The 16,028-nt window shown below is 32.8% G+C and overlaps 1 protein-coding gene across 1 annotated transcript; it reads right to left on the reverse strand.

Moving 5' to 3' along the window:
- Nucleotides 1–10,868: 10,868 nt before the first annotated feature.
- LOC149195418 (cytochrome P450 704C1-like) lies at nt 10,869–15,054 on the reverse strand. The gene is made up of 6 exons (XM_089408283.1): nt 14,707–15,054; nt 14,222–14,440; nt 13,783–14,070; nt 13,222–13,572; nt 11,539–11,739; nt 10,869–11,428 (listed from the first exon to the last, which is right to left on the reverse strand). Exons 1-6 carry the CDS (start codon nt 15,013–15,015, stop codon nt 11,240–11,242), a joined length of 1,557 nt encoding a protein of 518 aa, XP_089264409.1. The 5' UTR covers nt 15,016–15,054; the 3' UTR covers nt 10,869–11,239.
- Nucleotides 15,055–16,028: the final 974 nt, after the last annotated feature.

Consider the following 16,028-nt stretch of genomic DNA (forward strand, 5'->3'; position numbering starts at 1 on the left):
AATTCCAAGGTACTTGTACTCATTTAATTCTTCAAGAATGTTTCCTTCAGTGAAGAACAAATGTTGTTTGTGTTTACTTTTACTAGAGAAAATTATTATTTTGGTCTTGCTAGTATTGACTTCCATCCCCACTGCTGTAGAAAAATGTTCAAGGGCATATAGGTGCATCTGCAATCCATGGTCTGACTTCGAAATCAATACAGGACCATCAGCATATAAAAGAAGCTTTATCACAAGCTCCCCCAACCAAAAACCATCTCCACCCTGCAAATTTAGCCACCCTTGTGTTCAATAACACGGTGAAAAAAAAATCATGTAAGGATTAACTTGTAGATTAAAAGGACATAGTTGAATTTCATAATCAAAAACTATAATCATTTGGCCTTGAGGATTTAAAATTGTGAAAATAAAGAGAAAACATGATATCACTAAGTGAGAATATAAAGGAAATTAAGTTTTATTGAATGTTATTTATAGAGTGTTTGTGCTCATGATGTACATGTTGTTGAGGAACCGGTGAGGGAAGTGTTTTTGAAAGGCACATTGTTTATAAAATTCCAAACTGGAGTGTGAAAAAGGACTTGGAGTGGAAAAATGCAAAGAAAATATTGAGGTAAATAAGCTTGTGCAACAAAGACAAAAGTAGTATAGAGTAGTAGCCTATTCTAGAGTAGTAATAGCGTAGTAGGAAAAAATGGTGTAAGTAGTAGAAGACCGAAGACATTTATGAAATAATGAGCAATGTTCTACAAAGAGGCATCATAGATTCAAATGGGATTGTAGAAGAGAAGTTGCAAGGAAGAGATATTGTAATATTATGAGATGTTTTAGTAGTGAATGACATTGCAATATAATTTACTATTACAAAATAGATTAGTGTTGTAGCAATGGGGTTGAAAGGAGATGGCACGATCATGTGGAAGATATATAGATGGCAGTGTTTAAATCCCTTAATGTTTTCTGTGGTGAATTTATTGTAGGTGAAGGTTAAAATGAAACAAAGGAAAGAAAGTGAAGTGGACCAAGTAAAAGATGTACTTTTTGTAGTGGGAAGAGTTGATGCAAGAGAGTAAATTTCTAACAGAGTAACAACAAGATGAAAATATTTATACTAGAAGAGTGGTTATGGTAAAAGAAAAGTTGAATTGGGAGATACTTTCCCAATAAGTAGTAGTCGAGTTCATTGAGATAGTTGTAATGTTATAAAAGGGGGAAAAATAAAATCCAAAAAACACCATCCAAAGGAGGTAATTTGAGGTAATGAGCCCCACTAGTCGAAATTTGTAGCCTCTAGAGGTGGTCTAGTTGTAGTAAGTGGTATAAGAGATCATGGTGAGAGTGATAAATATAATCGAGGTAATGGGGGTCGAAAGTTGAGCAAAATTTTGAGAATTTCTTACAAACAAGATTTGAAAGGTGTGAATTATGAATGAGACGAAGAATAATGTAAAGTGGGGAAGGAGGACTCATGCATGGTTTATATTGTGGATGAGATGAAAGAAGAAAAGAAAGAAAATATGAAGACATTAAACTATTTGTGTTTTATTAAAAAAATATTAAGGTAGGGAACAAGGAATGATGAATGGTTTAGATGGTAGATGAGTTGAAAGAAGAAAAGGAAAGAAAATATGAATAAATCTTAATACTACTACTTTATCAACAACCTCGTAATAAATATGGTTACATTTTCAAGTGAAGAGAGTATCATGTAAGAACATAGTATTCTTGATAGTATAAGATTTATTTTTTGTGCCGAATTTTTGTGAATCCTAGGAACAAAAGCATTGTATTTTGAAGTTGAATAACTAATATAGTTTTATTGACAAAAGCCAAGGACCACAACATAAATATGAATTTTGTAGATGAGCAATGGAATTTAGAAGCTCTTTCTATTTGGATTGTGTAGTGTGATTGTTTGTAAAACATGCATGTTTGTACATATGTTTTATGAATGTAATGAAAATGCATGATATTGTCTGTATATTTAATGTATAATACTTGTACTAATACTGCTTATTAGTCTTTCCCAAGACATAGCTCTAGCAAACAATTTTCAATTTGACTATTATTAGATTAGTTTTGACTTATGCAAAAACTAATGTTAAACTTTATAAACAAATAATATCTTATTTTAGTCTTAACATCATATCTCTGAGTCTCACAAATAAATTCTCTACTATAACTTTGAGAAGTTAGACCTTTACACCATAAAATGAAACTTGCATTACAACATAATGAAGAATAGTTCATTCAGCCAATTTTTGTCCAACTAGCACATTACCGGAATGAATGTAACTCTTTTTCAGTTATCATTGCTATAATCTTATTTTGCTAACTTTAGATCTAATGTACACAACCTAGCTTACATGGAGTTCAATACCTGCAACAAAGTGCTCATTTCTCCCGATCACAAGCCTAATGGATCATGATGCTCCTTGTAGCTAGTGTTTGCAATCCTATGCTATAATCCTCTTGAATTCACATCAAATTTGTGGCAATGTCACACTAGAATCCATTAAGTAAATTCATAATAACAATTTCCATTATTACCTCATGCAAGATATATAAACATTCCATCATTGGACAACAAGAACTAGGTATTAAAGTTGTGTTTTTGGTTTTGAACATGAAATGGATTGATCTAGTGTGTTCCCTAAGGTTAACATTGGTGCATAAGTTTCCATCCTTATGCTCCAATATTAGGTTTTCGTTCGCATGAGATAGCTACTTATGAAGTTCCAAAACCCATGAATAATGGCAAGATAGTTTCCAAAGTATTCAAACTGAATGAAGCTCAATCCTATTTCAATGAGCTGAATTCGCATGAGAATTTCAATGCCAAATATTTTGGTCATATTAATGCACTTGGACCATCATTGGTTACATCATTTTTTTGAATCAACATACAATTAGAAAAAAATGACTAGAAAGATTACCCATATGTAACGGCCATGTATGTTGGGTGTCGTTGGAATACCTATGAATTGGTGATATTTTCTATGAAAATCATAATAGGGTTTTATGATAATCAGAGTCTAAATAGTCTTAATTATCAGTTTCAAGAATTTTTACATGTTATATGGTTATATATATATATATATATATATATATAAGTTAGTTTATTTGATTTATCTTTTCATAAATTTTAAATTAAATCACTCTTTATTGCTTATGAAATTAAGATACAATTTTAGGGGTAAGCATTTTTCAAATATGATATTTATGGGTGTAACATGACATTATGCACAAGAGACATTCTATTGTGGTTTACGCATGTGTTTTGATGTTAATTATGTTCGTTGTTGATATATGTGTGTGATTTTTATTATTCTTCTTACACTTTTATTGTAACAACCCTAAGTTAAAAATCTATGTAATAAAATTAATAAAGGAAAAATAAGACCAAGGTCATGGGATATGTATTCCAAGCTTAATGTTAGGAAAAACATCCTAGCAGGTGCTCGTTTGGATTATTATGGCTAAGGGGGAATTGCCAAAGGAAATGACAAAGGCTTTGGAAAGACAAGAGGCATTAATTAGCATTTTATTTATGAAAATAATGGAAATTAGGAGAAAAGGAAGGTGAAAGATCACATGTTGCATGCAAGGAGAAAAAATGAAGGGAAAATAATGGAAATAGAAGAAAAGATAGGCCTCAATGATAAAAAGGCTTATGAGGATTAGTTCATAACCTTTTGTGAGTTCTAGCTTAGAGCTCTCTCTATTCACTCTCTCATACTCTTGCATGCTTAGAGCATTCTTGGAGCACTCTAACATGAGAGGAAGGAAGGAAAAAGAAGGACAAGAAAGCAAAGGAAATCAAAGATAAAGCAAAGAAGATTTGGATCAAGTGGATACATCGGGATTACTCACAGGTATCGAGTTACATGTATGATTTAATTGCTACTTTTTGCATGGATGTTACATGCATGTGTGTATTTGGTTCTCTTGTTGTCATTAACATGGGTTTTTCTAGGCATGACAATGGTTTCGGCCTTGCCTTTCCATTTCTGGGTTGTCATGGTGTGATTGGATTCTCGTACTTGGTTGAGCTAGATTTTCGGATGGTTTCGAAATTGAGTGACCTGGTCTCGGGAAAACTCGCAAAGGCCTAGAAATCCATGGACTAGTAAAGGTGGGCCATGTCGTAAAGGCTAAGGGTGGAGATGGGAAAATTCCTCATAGTTTAGGTTGAGAGATCTGGAGGAATCCATGCTTGTATAGGCCTAGTTATCCCTCGACTAGTATATGGTGGGATTGTGTAAAGCCTAGTAGTGCATGTTTCTTGTTTGGACCTAGAAATCCCTTTGCAGGATATACGATAAACCTTGGTTGTATTGGTGCTTGCTTCGAGCCTAGAAATCCTTAAGCGGTTTTTCCGCGATATGGGGTAATTCCTCAAAAGCATGGTCGGTTGTTGTGGGTCCCACATTCATGCTTGGAATATGGAACGGGGGTAACGAGTTGAAAGAAATATTTGCTTTTGTCCAATCTATGGTCGGGTGGTACATGGAAGTCCTTGACTTGGCTAGATTTTGAACATATTAATAAGAGTTATTTCCTCTTGTATTTCATGAGTATTTATACTTGTTATTATATGTCTTTAATGGATGTTCTATTATTGTTATCTATCTGGTTATATGTTGGTTACAAGCATGGTTTTATGTTAGTCTTGAGTTATGCCTCTCATCAAGTTTTGGCTAGTAGATAAAATGATAATGAATAAATGACCTAATAGATGATAATGTAGTTATTATGAGAGGGTATCATACCTTCTTGATGAATCCCAAATAAGTATGAGGCCCCTATGCTCAGATGTGTATTTATGACCTGTACAATACATGTTTATGATGTGTTTGACAAAATGTATGTCATGGTTAGGACGATTCAGGCTAGGTCCTTCTTCAAATTTTGCATTAGAGGCTTTGTTTCCTTGTTATTTAGCATCTCTTACTCTTTCATTAAATTTTGTGTAGAGGCTTGGGTCCTAGCCCTAAAAAAGAGGCTTAAATCCCATGGTCGTTAGCATTGAACTCACTAAAAAAGACTATAGTTGCTTCGAAGCAAGCGAGTGGGAGTGACTCGAGGGTTTGAGTCACATGGAGGCCTTGTCATGGGAGTAACTCAAGGTTTAGTTCAGTGAAAGGCTAGCTTAACTGGGCGGTTGGGCACCTAGAGTGGTTCGTTAGTTCTTGTGGTCGTGTAACATCGTAGGGAAGTCTATAAAGTGTCGCTTCCACTTTATTAAATTAATTTAGAAAATTGATTCATATCACAATAGCTCTTCATCACATATTTACCCCACTCACTAATAAATTTAAATAAATGTAAAAAAAATATTACATTTATATATGAGAAACCACTAATTTATTTATTTATGTGATATTGTCATATATTCACTTAAAAAAACCACATAACTCCTTTTCTGTTTTATCAAAATAAAAATGAAAATCAATATAAAAATAAAAATAACAAGAAGAATGCATTTTCAAAACTATGAAATATAAAGTGCTCCCGTGTAATCAATTATGTCTCCCATCACCAGCCGTCATAGATGATGCACGAGAAGGTTGACTTTAATAACTTTAGTCCCCACATTATCACCAGCCGTCATAGATGATGCACGAGAATGTTGACTTTAATAACTTTAGTATCTGTTTTACAAGGTAATTCTAATTAACATGTTGTGAAAGTTTTATATGGTTGAAATGTACAATGAAATTCCTATAGTTTTAAATTTTTCATGGAGAATCCGTAAAAGGATTCGTACGCTTCTGTTCTTTTTGTTGGACGGATTTTAAAAATTAATAATTTATTTTAATATTTCGAAATAAATATGATTTTTTAATTTATCTTTATTTACTATATTTAAAGCATTTTAAAAATATATATTTTCATTCTTTAAAAATATATAAATAAATGAAAATAGTATTAACTCTTTAAAATGTCACTCGGATATTTTGTGATGAAAGTTAAGTTTAATTTTTTTTATTAATTTATTTATTTAATTTTTAAAAATAAATAATATATTTTTTATGGAATTATTTTTTAGGTAATATTTAGTTAATTTTGTTAGATATATTTATTTCTATTTAAATTTATATGTAAAAATATATATTTATTTATAATTAATTAAAGAATTTTTAATATAAAATCATATTAATACTTATACGTGAGGTATTATGGGATAAATTGGGATAAAATTATAAATAAAAGTTTATTAGTAAATAAATTAATTACTTGATACATTTCTTAAAATTATTTAATTTTGTTTAAATGAATGAAATATATAATGAGATAAATGAGGATTCAAAATAAATGTTTATCAATTAATCAATTGAAAAGTTGATTTGTTTTTCTAAATATAAATGCTTATAATACTAAACTTATTTTTTTAAGTAGATTTCTTTTTAAATTATTTGTTTTTAAACTGAAACGGTTGTGCTGTATTGATAAAATTGAGGTTGGGTGAAGCCTAATCAACCATTACAATTCGGAGATTTTACATGAGCTCCTTTCCGGGTTAGGGAATAATTACCATTTTCAAATAAAAATAAAAATAATAAGGGAAGATTAATCCTCTTATTTTCAAAATAAAAATAGACTAAGAATAAGAAAGCTTATAAGAGAAAAAAGATTAATATAATCATGGTAATGAGAAAAAAATATATATATTAGAAACAAACAATCTAGAAGATGAGGGAATAAAGCGAGAAAAGAAATAAAAAAGGACAACGAGGGTAATAGAAAAGGGAGAAGGGGGTGTGGTTGGTTCTAAGAGGAAAGGGCAAGGATCCAACAACTACTAATCTTCCACCCATCATCCCTATTGAGATTGCTCAACCGCTTTTCAATTTCAATGGCCTCCCTAAACTTATAGTGATGAAAAGGAGTAATCGTAGTGATAACCTTGGCCTCCTCAATAGATATATGATGTCTAGTCTTTTCCGCGTGATTTGCCAAGGCTGAAGACCGGGTCCTCCCGTGGTTGATGTCGACAACATGCTCATGAATCCTCTAGTTATAGAGCCCCCAGTTTCACCAACATAAGGGGTCCCACAAGGACATGGAATAACATAAATACCTTTCATATCCTTTGGGTCAACATGGTGTTTAACGGATCTTAGGGAGCTACGAATGGTTTTTTAGGAGTCTAAAGGTTGAACATTATGTTTCCTAAGGATTCTCACAATCTTGTTAGTGGTCCCGTGGATGAAAGGGAGATGTACCCCTCACACTCGATCTTTAGGGTCTTTCTTAACATTGGGACCTCCACTAGCTTTAAGGAAATCTTCCCCACCTTGGTGCCTACTATATCCATTATTGAAAAAAACACTAAGGAGACGAGATTTCTCTTTTTCCAGGTGCTTTTCATTACAGATTCTTACTGCACAAGTGGCAAGCGTGTTGAGAACACCCAACATTTGAGGAGGGAAATGATGAGATTTGGCATGAAGATACTCCTCAGTATAAATTTTCTTCCAAGCACCTCGTGGGAGAAAGAACCGTCATCATTTCTCGAGAGGAGAACATCAAGGAAAGACATGCATCCATTAACTCCCTACACCATAGTGAACTTTATGGAGGAAGATTGATTGTTGAGATGCTCGAAAAACTAATCCAACTCTTCTCGGCCATGAGGCGAGATAACAGAAGTGTCATCCACAAATATTTTCCATAGCTTGGGAAGGGGAAGAGTTGATGCCAAAGCCTTGGATTCTAAGTCTTCCATAAAAATATTAGCAACAAACGGGTAAGGGGGGAGCGCATGGCAACCCCACATGTTTGCTCATAGAGTTCCCCTTCAAAGCAGAAAAAAGTAGAAGACAAATCTCTACTAACCGAGCGGTATGAGGGTCACTATGGATGCAAGTATAAAGGGAAACACCATCGAAACTAACAAGAAGGTCCCCATGGTCAAAATTTATGTCCTTTAACTCATTGACAATGGAAGAAGAGTCTTTGACGAAAGACTATGTAAGGCCAACCAAGGGTTTAAGCTTCAAGGCAAGGTATTTGGTTAGGAGGTAGGTTGGCCCTTCTATGGTGTTGACAATGGGTCTCACTCACGGGCCCCTACTTGTTGATCTTTGGAAGCCCATAAATTCTAGGAGTTATGGGGCTTCTCTCAATGAATTTGTGTCTAGCGGAACCCACAATGTTACTAAACTTAACAACTCGAGCGACTTTTAGAGATCATTTTCAAGAGATTCTTATTAAACCTTCTCTTCATAATGAGTGTGATTGGTCTAAAATATTTTTTATTATAATTAAAAATAATAATTTATAAATATTTAACTTAAAAAAAATTGATATTTTATTTTAACATTAATGTTATCTCTCTTTAAATGTCAGACCAATAATTTCTATGCCATATCTATAAGAAGTCGAGCCTTCACAATAGAAAATGACATATGCGTTACAACGTAATGAATAGTAGTTCATTCAACCGAGTTTGCGTTACAGCGTAATGAATAGTAGTTCATTCAACCGAGTTTTGTGGAACTGCCAAACCAATAATTTCTCTGCCATATCTATGAGAAGTCGAGCCTTCACAATAGAAAATGACATTTGCCTTACAGCGTAATGAATAATAGTTCATTCAACCGAGTTTTGTGGAACTGCGAAGGTACTAGATTTCGTTACTTCGTTAATATAATTATTTTTTCGTTTTCATTGCTATAACATTATTGTACTGATTCAGAGCTAATGGTGTGTAACCTAGATTACAGTGCATAATGAAGTGGTTATGGTTCATTTAATTGTCTATAAAATTTTACACAAAATTATCTAAATAAGACCATAGAAATTTAATTCATATAATTTTGTACATAAATTAAATTAAATATTATTGTAATTAGTTTATAATAATAATTAAATAATATCTTTTAGCGAAGCTCATTTGATGAGTCTTCATGTTTCTGTCATGGTATCGGAGTCAGTAAAGAGCACCATACCATATCGTAGCTCGTTTATGCTTTTGTAAGCTATTGGGCCATTATCGGGAGTAGGTTGGAATGGAGTTTCAGGACTATCAGATTGATTATTCGCTGTAGGAAAGGCACAGAGCTTGTCTGAATCCGTATTGGAGCTGTGGCGCAGTATAGAGATGTTGTTGAGCCTTTTAGTGTTCAGTGTTTGTAAGCTATTGGGCCATTATTGGGAGTAAGTTGGAATGGAGTTTTAGGAATATCAGATTGATTAGTCGCTGTAAAAAAGGCACAGAGCCTGTCTGAATCCGTATTGGAGCTGTGGCCCAGTAGAGAGGTGTTCAGTGTGACTGTCAAGGAAAGCTGCAGGGCTAAGGAAAGCTGCAGGGCCAAGCCTAGGTAGCAGTTTCCGTTAACGAGTGGGATATATTCTGGAGTATTTTTTATTTTTTTTACATACAATCGATCAATTTTTTTTAAAAGTCTATTTGCAAATATTTTTGGGCCTTGTAATATTTTTTATTCAGAAGAATACTTCGATAAACAGAATGCTTTTATTAATGACCATGAATATTAAAAAGCCTATTCCCCATGTTCCTCCAATCACTGGCAGTAGAACTTGTTTCTCCCTGAACCTAATTCTTAGAAAATTGATTGGATTTGTTTCCAGGTTGGGTTCGATAGTGGAGGATAAGACTATGATAAGAGCATGGATGCTTTTAAGTTAGCTTTTAAAGTGGAGAATATTACTATGGATGTTGTTTAAAGGTCGTTCTTGTTTTAAGATGAGTGTATTTTGGTGGATGAAGAGGAATTTGGTGGCATATTTTACAAGACTTTTTCTCATGGAAAGTGAGGAGAGCATGATTTAGATTACCTTGTTTTCGTTGTAAGGGTTGTTGCCTTGCATCCTAATGTTGAAGAGGTTGTTGATGTTAAGTAGGTAAGCAAAGAGGAGTTGAAGGAGCTCTTAAAGAAAGCAAGAAAGGTGAAGATGAAATTGCACCAACTAATGAACAAGTATAGACCCTTTAGCAAGAAGGAAAAATGAAAGCTCTGGTGACTCTTCATATTTTCTGATATAGTCATGGTTAATGATAAAAGAGAGATCACATTAGGTGGATGGGAGATTTTTTTGTAAAGTTTTCCATTTTATTTTTTATCTAATTTGTATAGAATGATTCATTGAAATCATAAGTTTGATGGTCAACTCTTCACAATAGAAGTGCCCTACAGTTTTGAGGGTGTTGAATCCATATATGTAATAAAAAAACCAGTTTAAACATTACAAATCAAGTTTTAGCCACAATGTTTTAGGCCAACAAGAAATCTACTACAAACTCCAAAAGATCACACTTAAACACTAGTCCAATAATTACAAATGAATAAATTTCCATACATTTAGAAAGTAAGTCTTCATAACACCAAATTTTCAGAAATTTTAAAAATAAGCCTACATAACACTAAATTTTAATTCATAGCCACTTTATTTTACTTATTGCATTGTATAATGTGGAATTCCAAATTCCATTTTCCATTTTAATTTTCACAGTAAATTTCCATTTTCTTTTTTAATTTAATTGTCCTTCTTTTACATTTTCCTTTCAAAGTTTCACCACTACAAAAAACAAAAACCACTTAAAAAATTAACCACTTTAATCTAAAAGTACTATAACCACTTCCTATAACCACTTTAATCTAAGAGTGCTATAACCACATGCTATGGGTTTTGAACGGTGTAAATAGTATGTAGTTTTTAACCCTATAACTAAACTCACAGGCATATAAACATATATTAGCTAATTATCTAATTTATATCGCTATACTGTTATAAAAAATTTAAATGCCAAGGCAGTATTCTCAATTGTCCCATAAATACTAAAACAAATAAACCCATGAATAACCATTTAAAAAAATAAGGAACTCTTACTCACTGATATATGTATAACTCCTGATCATTTTGTTTTCTTAACAAAAGCAATCGGGGAAACGAAAATACAAACCGACAAATTTGTATTTCACCCTGACTGTTTTGTGTTTTTACAAAACAATCGGTAAAGTGAAAATATAGAAGAACAAATTTCGTTGTGAAACTAAGCATGACGGACAGTAACCACATATACTATATAACTTATATCCTCAAAGACTATACTATAAATATTTCATCATGAGGTTTAAGCTTTTTCTACATATTTCATTGAATGCTTTCAGAGGATTTCGACATTGTGGCTTATAGACGCATTCAAGTAGAGAAACTGGTTAAGGGTTTCACTGTAAGCTGCCTTATTATTTATAAAGTGAAACTGTGTTCAAAAGTCTAATCTAGGCTTGAACTGAAGATTGAGCCCTTCCCCAGCCATATGGAGGGTGAGTGCTGGACTATATGTCACTTCTTCACCCTCTATACCCTCAAATTCGAAGAAACGAATAAGGGCAGCAGCCACAATCTTCATCTGCATGTATGCAAAATCCTTGCCAAGACAAACACGAGGTCCAGCCTGCAATAAAATCGATAACACCTCATGAATTTTATGGCATCGTTTTCAAAAGATTTACTATCACACTCAGGTCATCTAAAAAATTTCACTATCAGGCTCAGGTTGCTTACTTGAAATGCAGTGAATTTGAATGGTGACTCGGGCTGGAAAACTCCATTCTGGAGCCATCTCTCAGGCCTAAACTCGTCAGCATCAGTTCCCCAGAGATATTTCATTCTTCCCATAGAGTAAGGTACATAGACCAGGATATCACCTTTATTTATTTTGTATCCATCTGGAAGGATATCATCAGCAACTGCAACCTTTCCATCCTGTCAAAAAATGTGTCAATTGATAATATGTCAGATTATTTTATCTCTATAGAATATAAACAAAATGGAAAAGAATAAGAATATCATGTATACCATTGAGATTAAACTAATATAAATAGAAAGCAGGATACATGACTTGCCCTTAGAAATCAAAAATTTTTACTGCAACCTTTTTTTATACAAACATGGATCTATGCTTGCTTGTTTCCCTGAGTTCTGGACCAAACTGTGTAAGATTAATATAAAATTCTGCTAGGCATTTTGAATTTCCTTGTTATATTATCGTAGTAATAAAATATTATCATAAAACTATCCAGTTCTGCAAGATACAATTAATTAAATAAATTGATTTGACAACCACAGGAACCAATATATTTAATGCCCTGTCATCGAGAAACACAAAGTTCACAGATCATAACAAATGGAAATGGCTCAGAGTTCGGAAACTCCAAAGAGAGGAGACAAAACAGAATATATCCTTTCATCTACAGTTCTTAACCCTGAAGAAATATCATCCGGATCTCTTAATCCCTAGTCTGTCATGAAACTAGATCTATATTAGAACTGTGTTCCGTTTCGGTTCAACATTAGAACTGTATCCGACTGATCTTAACTTATTAGAAAAAGGAGCTGCACAATAACTAAAAAGAAAGAGGACATGTTTATTTTGGTTGAAGATGTTCAATACCCAACCGCACTCCATCCCGCCCAAAATGCAAAATGGTCAAAGTTACTTTGTTAGGGAAGTGAAATGGTATTATTTTATAATAAATATTATAAAATATCAATAATTAATTTGAGCAAAGTGGTTTATTTGGTTGATATTATAATTTAGTGTAGAAGAGGTGTAAAAGAGATGTTTAAAAAAGATATGGAAAATTTATTTCCTTTTTAATCTCAGTTAGAAATAAAATATTTGGATATTGATGTGAAGTGAGATAGTTTAATATTATTTTGTAAAAATGATAAAGTAATTAAAAATTTAAAAAATAACTTATATTTTCATTTTGGACTATTTGAATAAGATATAAATTTTCATATTTTTTAAAATACTCCAATATAAATGTAGATAATTTACTTGAATATACACATATATATATATATATATATATATATATAGAATGAATAGATCCATCCTAATTATAGATCTAACAAATTCAGAGAAAAATTAAATCTATTTAAATACAAACTTTTTTATATAATTTATTTAAATATACACATTAATTATATAAATTATTTGAAAGTCTCTATTGATTCATATATAATTAACACTAATATAGATTTATCCTAATTAGAAATTAAATATCCTAATTAGAAAATAAATTTATTTGAGTATAAACTTCTTTGAAGTGTTTTTTTAACTAGAAAGAGAGATTTTTACCTTCAAAAATTTGATGGGTAGAGATTTGCTATACTGATTTCAATAAAATATAACGACAAAGCATTAACTGTGCAATAAAGATATAACCCCAAACCTTTTACCTGTGCAATAGGGGGATAGAGACGCAAAGCCTCCGATAAAGCTGCATGAAGATAATGCATCTTGTCCAAGGCTGTATGTGTTAGACTTTCACAAAACCTAGTTACAGTTTCTTCCAGGGGCACACGTTCTTTCTCCTTGACCAGCTCACGGATTTCTCGAAGAATCTTTTTTTCAACGTCTGGACTCTTCGAAAGCATATGGAAGAACCAAGAAAGAGTAGTCGCAGTGGTATCCCGCCCAGCAATAATGAAGTTAATAATAATATCTCGTAGATACTTATCGTTCGCAGAGTAATCGCCTTGGTTACTGTCAGTTACTTCCATAAATCGAGACAGCAAATCTGGTTTCATCTGTAGGTTGAAACAAGTAAACGGTCAAAACTAAAAAACGGCTGATCTAGGGTTTGTTTGACGAAAAAGAAAATTAATACCGATTCAATTTAATTGGTTCTTTATTTCTAACCCTAACCCTAACCCTAATCCTAACCCTCAACAGACTCATCAAATGACTAAAAAAGTTTTCAAAACTAAATACGGAGTCTGTTGTGGGTGTTGCCTTACATTAATAGTTTGCAGTGAAATCTCATGTCTTCTATTCCGAATAACGTCGTACACAAAATCATCGACGATTTTGATGCATTCCTTTACGATGACCTCCGACCCTACGTTGAAGTACCTTTTTAATTTCCAGATAGGGTCAAAATGACGCGCGAAAAGCAAACCATTTGCAGTATCAAAAGCCTTTGAAAAAGTTTCCCCCGGTCCAGACTCATCCATGGATAAGCTATTGACTTCCAGTCCAAAAGCGAACTTGGAGATTCCATCCATGGTTGATCTCAGAAATAGACGCTGTTAACATTCATTCACAAAAAATAACCAAGTGTGAGTAAGTGGAAAACCGTTAAATCTAGGTATAAACTCTGAAACCGAACGATGAGAAAGTCAAAAACAGTTAAATCTACATATAAACTCTGAAAACCAAAAGATTTAACATGCATGCCTGCATTTCTACAGTGCTTTGCTTAGTTTGATAGACTTCGAGTAAAATTTTGGAAAGTTTCAATGCATTCTGCCGGAAAACAACACTGCTATAATCCCTCAATTGTTTTGTGGAGAATTCCAAACTAGACAATTTTCGCTGTTTCCGCCACTCCACTCCATCAACGTTAAAAATGCCATCCCCAAGAAGGTCTTCCATAACTTCGTGGATGAAATCTCCCTGTGAATTTCTCAAAACAATTTGGTAATATAAATGAATGGAGATTTTCACCTTTATTCATTTTGTGGTGGGTGATTTTTGGATTAGAAATGTATAATATTTGTCATCAATACAATGTTTTAAGATGGAAACTCTATCTTCACAGACCAAAAGATAGACCAAATATAAATATTGCACAGTTCTAATCCAAAAATCTCCAACAAAAATATCACAATAGTAAATACATAAAATGTTTGAAGTAATATAGTATAAGCTAATGAACTGACCTTGATGTAGTTCGCAAAATTAGTTTTGAGCATGTGCTCTACATCTGCAGGATCGGTGGTACACACCATGCTAAACGTAGGATAAGCTATTCGGAAAGTTTTGAAGCGTTGGTGCCGATCGTAGAAAAAGTCATGTATGCGTTTAAAATTGAGGATATGATCCACCATTGTTGCAGCACCAGGTGGGTACACGTCGCAATTCCTCCATTTCTTTCTGAAAAAAAGCCCCAGCAGCAAGGCTGTTACCAGCGACAGCATCATAGCTATTATTGTTGTTACAGCTGCAGCATACTCTATGCTCCCTTCCATTTTCTCTCCAAAAGATCAACAGAAAATGCAATTGACATGGGATTGGCATGGTCCCCTTTATAGGAAGCATACGAGAGAGTTGTCTAATTTTTTAATATGAATGCATAAAATAATGTGGCCAAACGTATTCTTCATCTACTGACTACCATCAAATCGAAAAATTTCTAGATACATCTTGGGTTTCATAAAGTTGATTTAACCGTAAAGAATTAACAGTATAACACATAATAATGGAGCACAAAGTATAACCGTTTTGGAACACACAGTATAACACATAATAATGGAGCACAAGTTTGGGACCACCGTCTCTTTTATAACACACAGTATAAAACATGGAGCGACATGAACAGGGACAAGTTTGGGACCACCGTCTCTTTTATATTTTATTCAAGGTCTAAACTAAATTATAAAAATAATATTTATTCGGAAGACTCATAGGTGAAAGAAAAATAATTCAGATGCCTCGGAATTCTGTGAATCAATTTTAAATATAGACCGATAACTCTGTGTTCATATTGATGTGATATTTTCCTTTCATAGTAGTGGATCTGAGAATCGTCAACAGAATGTTCGACTAAAGATAGTAAAACAGGATTGCTCTTTATTAAAATCAGTGGGGCTTAAATTAATGGTTTGGTTTTACGAATCCTTTGTTAAGTTGAGATATTTTATTTCATTTTAATTAATTAATGGTCATGATGATGGTGGTTTGGTTTTACGAATGCCTTGTTAAGTTGAATGCTTTGTCAAGTTGATATATTTTATTTCATTTTAATTAATTAGGCGGAGGCCGCGGCGTGGGGGGCGGCGGCGGTTTAATTAATTACTAATTTATAGAATTTAATTGCGGAAGGAAATAATATCAAAATTAGTTAGGTAATTTAATATATATATTAAGTGAATAATTTAGATTTATTATTTTTTATTGAAAAAGGATATTTTGATTTATAAAATACAATTATATTTAAAAGTATTTTCAAAACTATATGTTTATAAGATGGATATTTTAATAT

This window comes from Pinus tabuliformis, chromosome 2_2 (genome assembly GCF_031772625.1).
Source record: "Pinus tabuliformis cultivar Carrire ecotype Pingquan chromosome 2_2, CPIR1, whole genome shotgun sequence".
NCBI classification, from domain to species: Eukaryota; Viridiplantae; Streptophyta; class Pinopsida; order Pinales; family Pinaceae; genus Pinus; species Pinus tabuliformis.

Bases quoted from the DNA above. Each gene is read 5' to 3' on its own strand.
- LOC149195418 (XM_089408283.1), bottom strand. From the start codon at position 15,015: ATGGAAGGGAGCATAGAGTATGCTGCAGCTGTAACAACAATAATAGCT. The intron at 14,071-14,221 runs GCATGCATGTTA...GAATGTTAACAG, and splicing joins AAAGCACTGTAGAAATGCAG to CGTCTATTTCTGAGATCAAC. The intron at 13,573-13,782 runs GTAAGGCAACAC...TTCAACCTACAG, and splicing joins TTTCACTGCAAACTATTAAT to ATGAAACCAGATTTGCTGTC.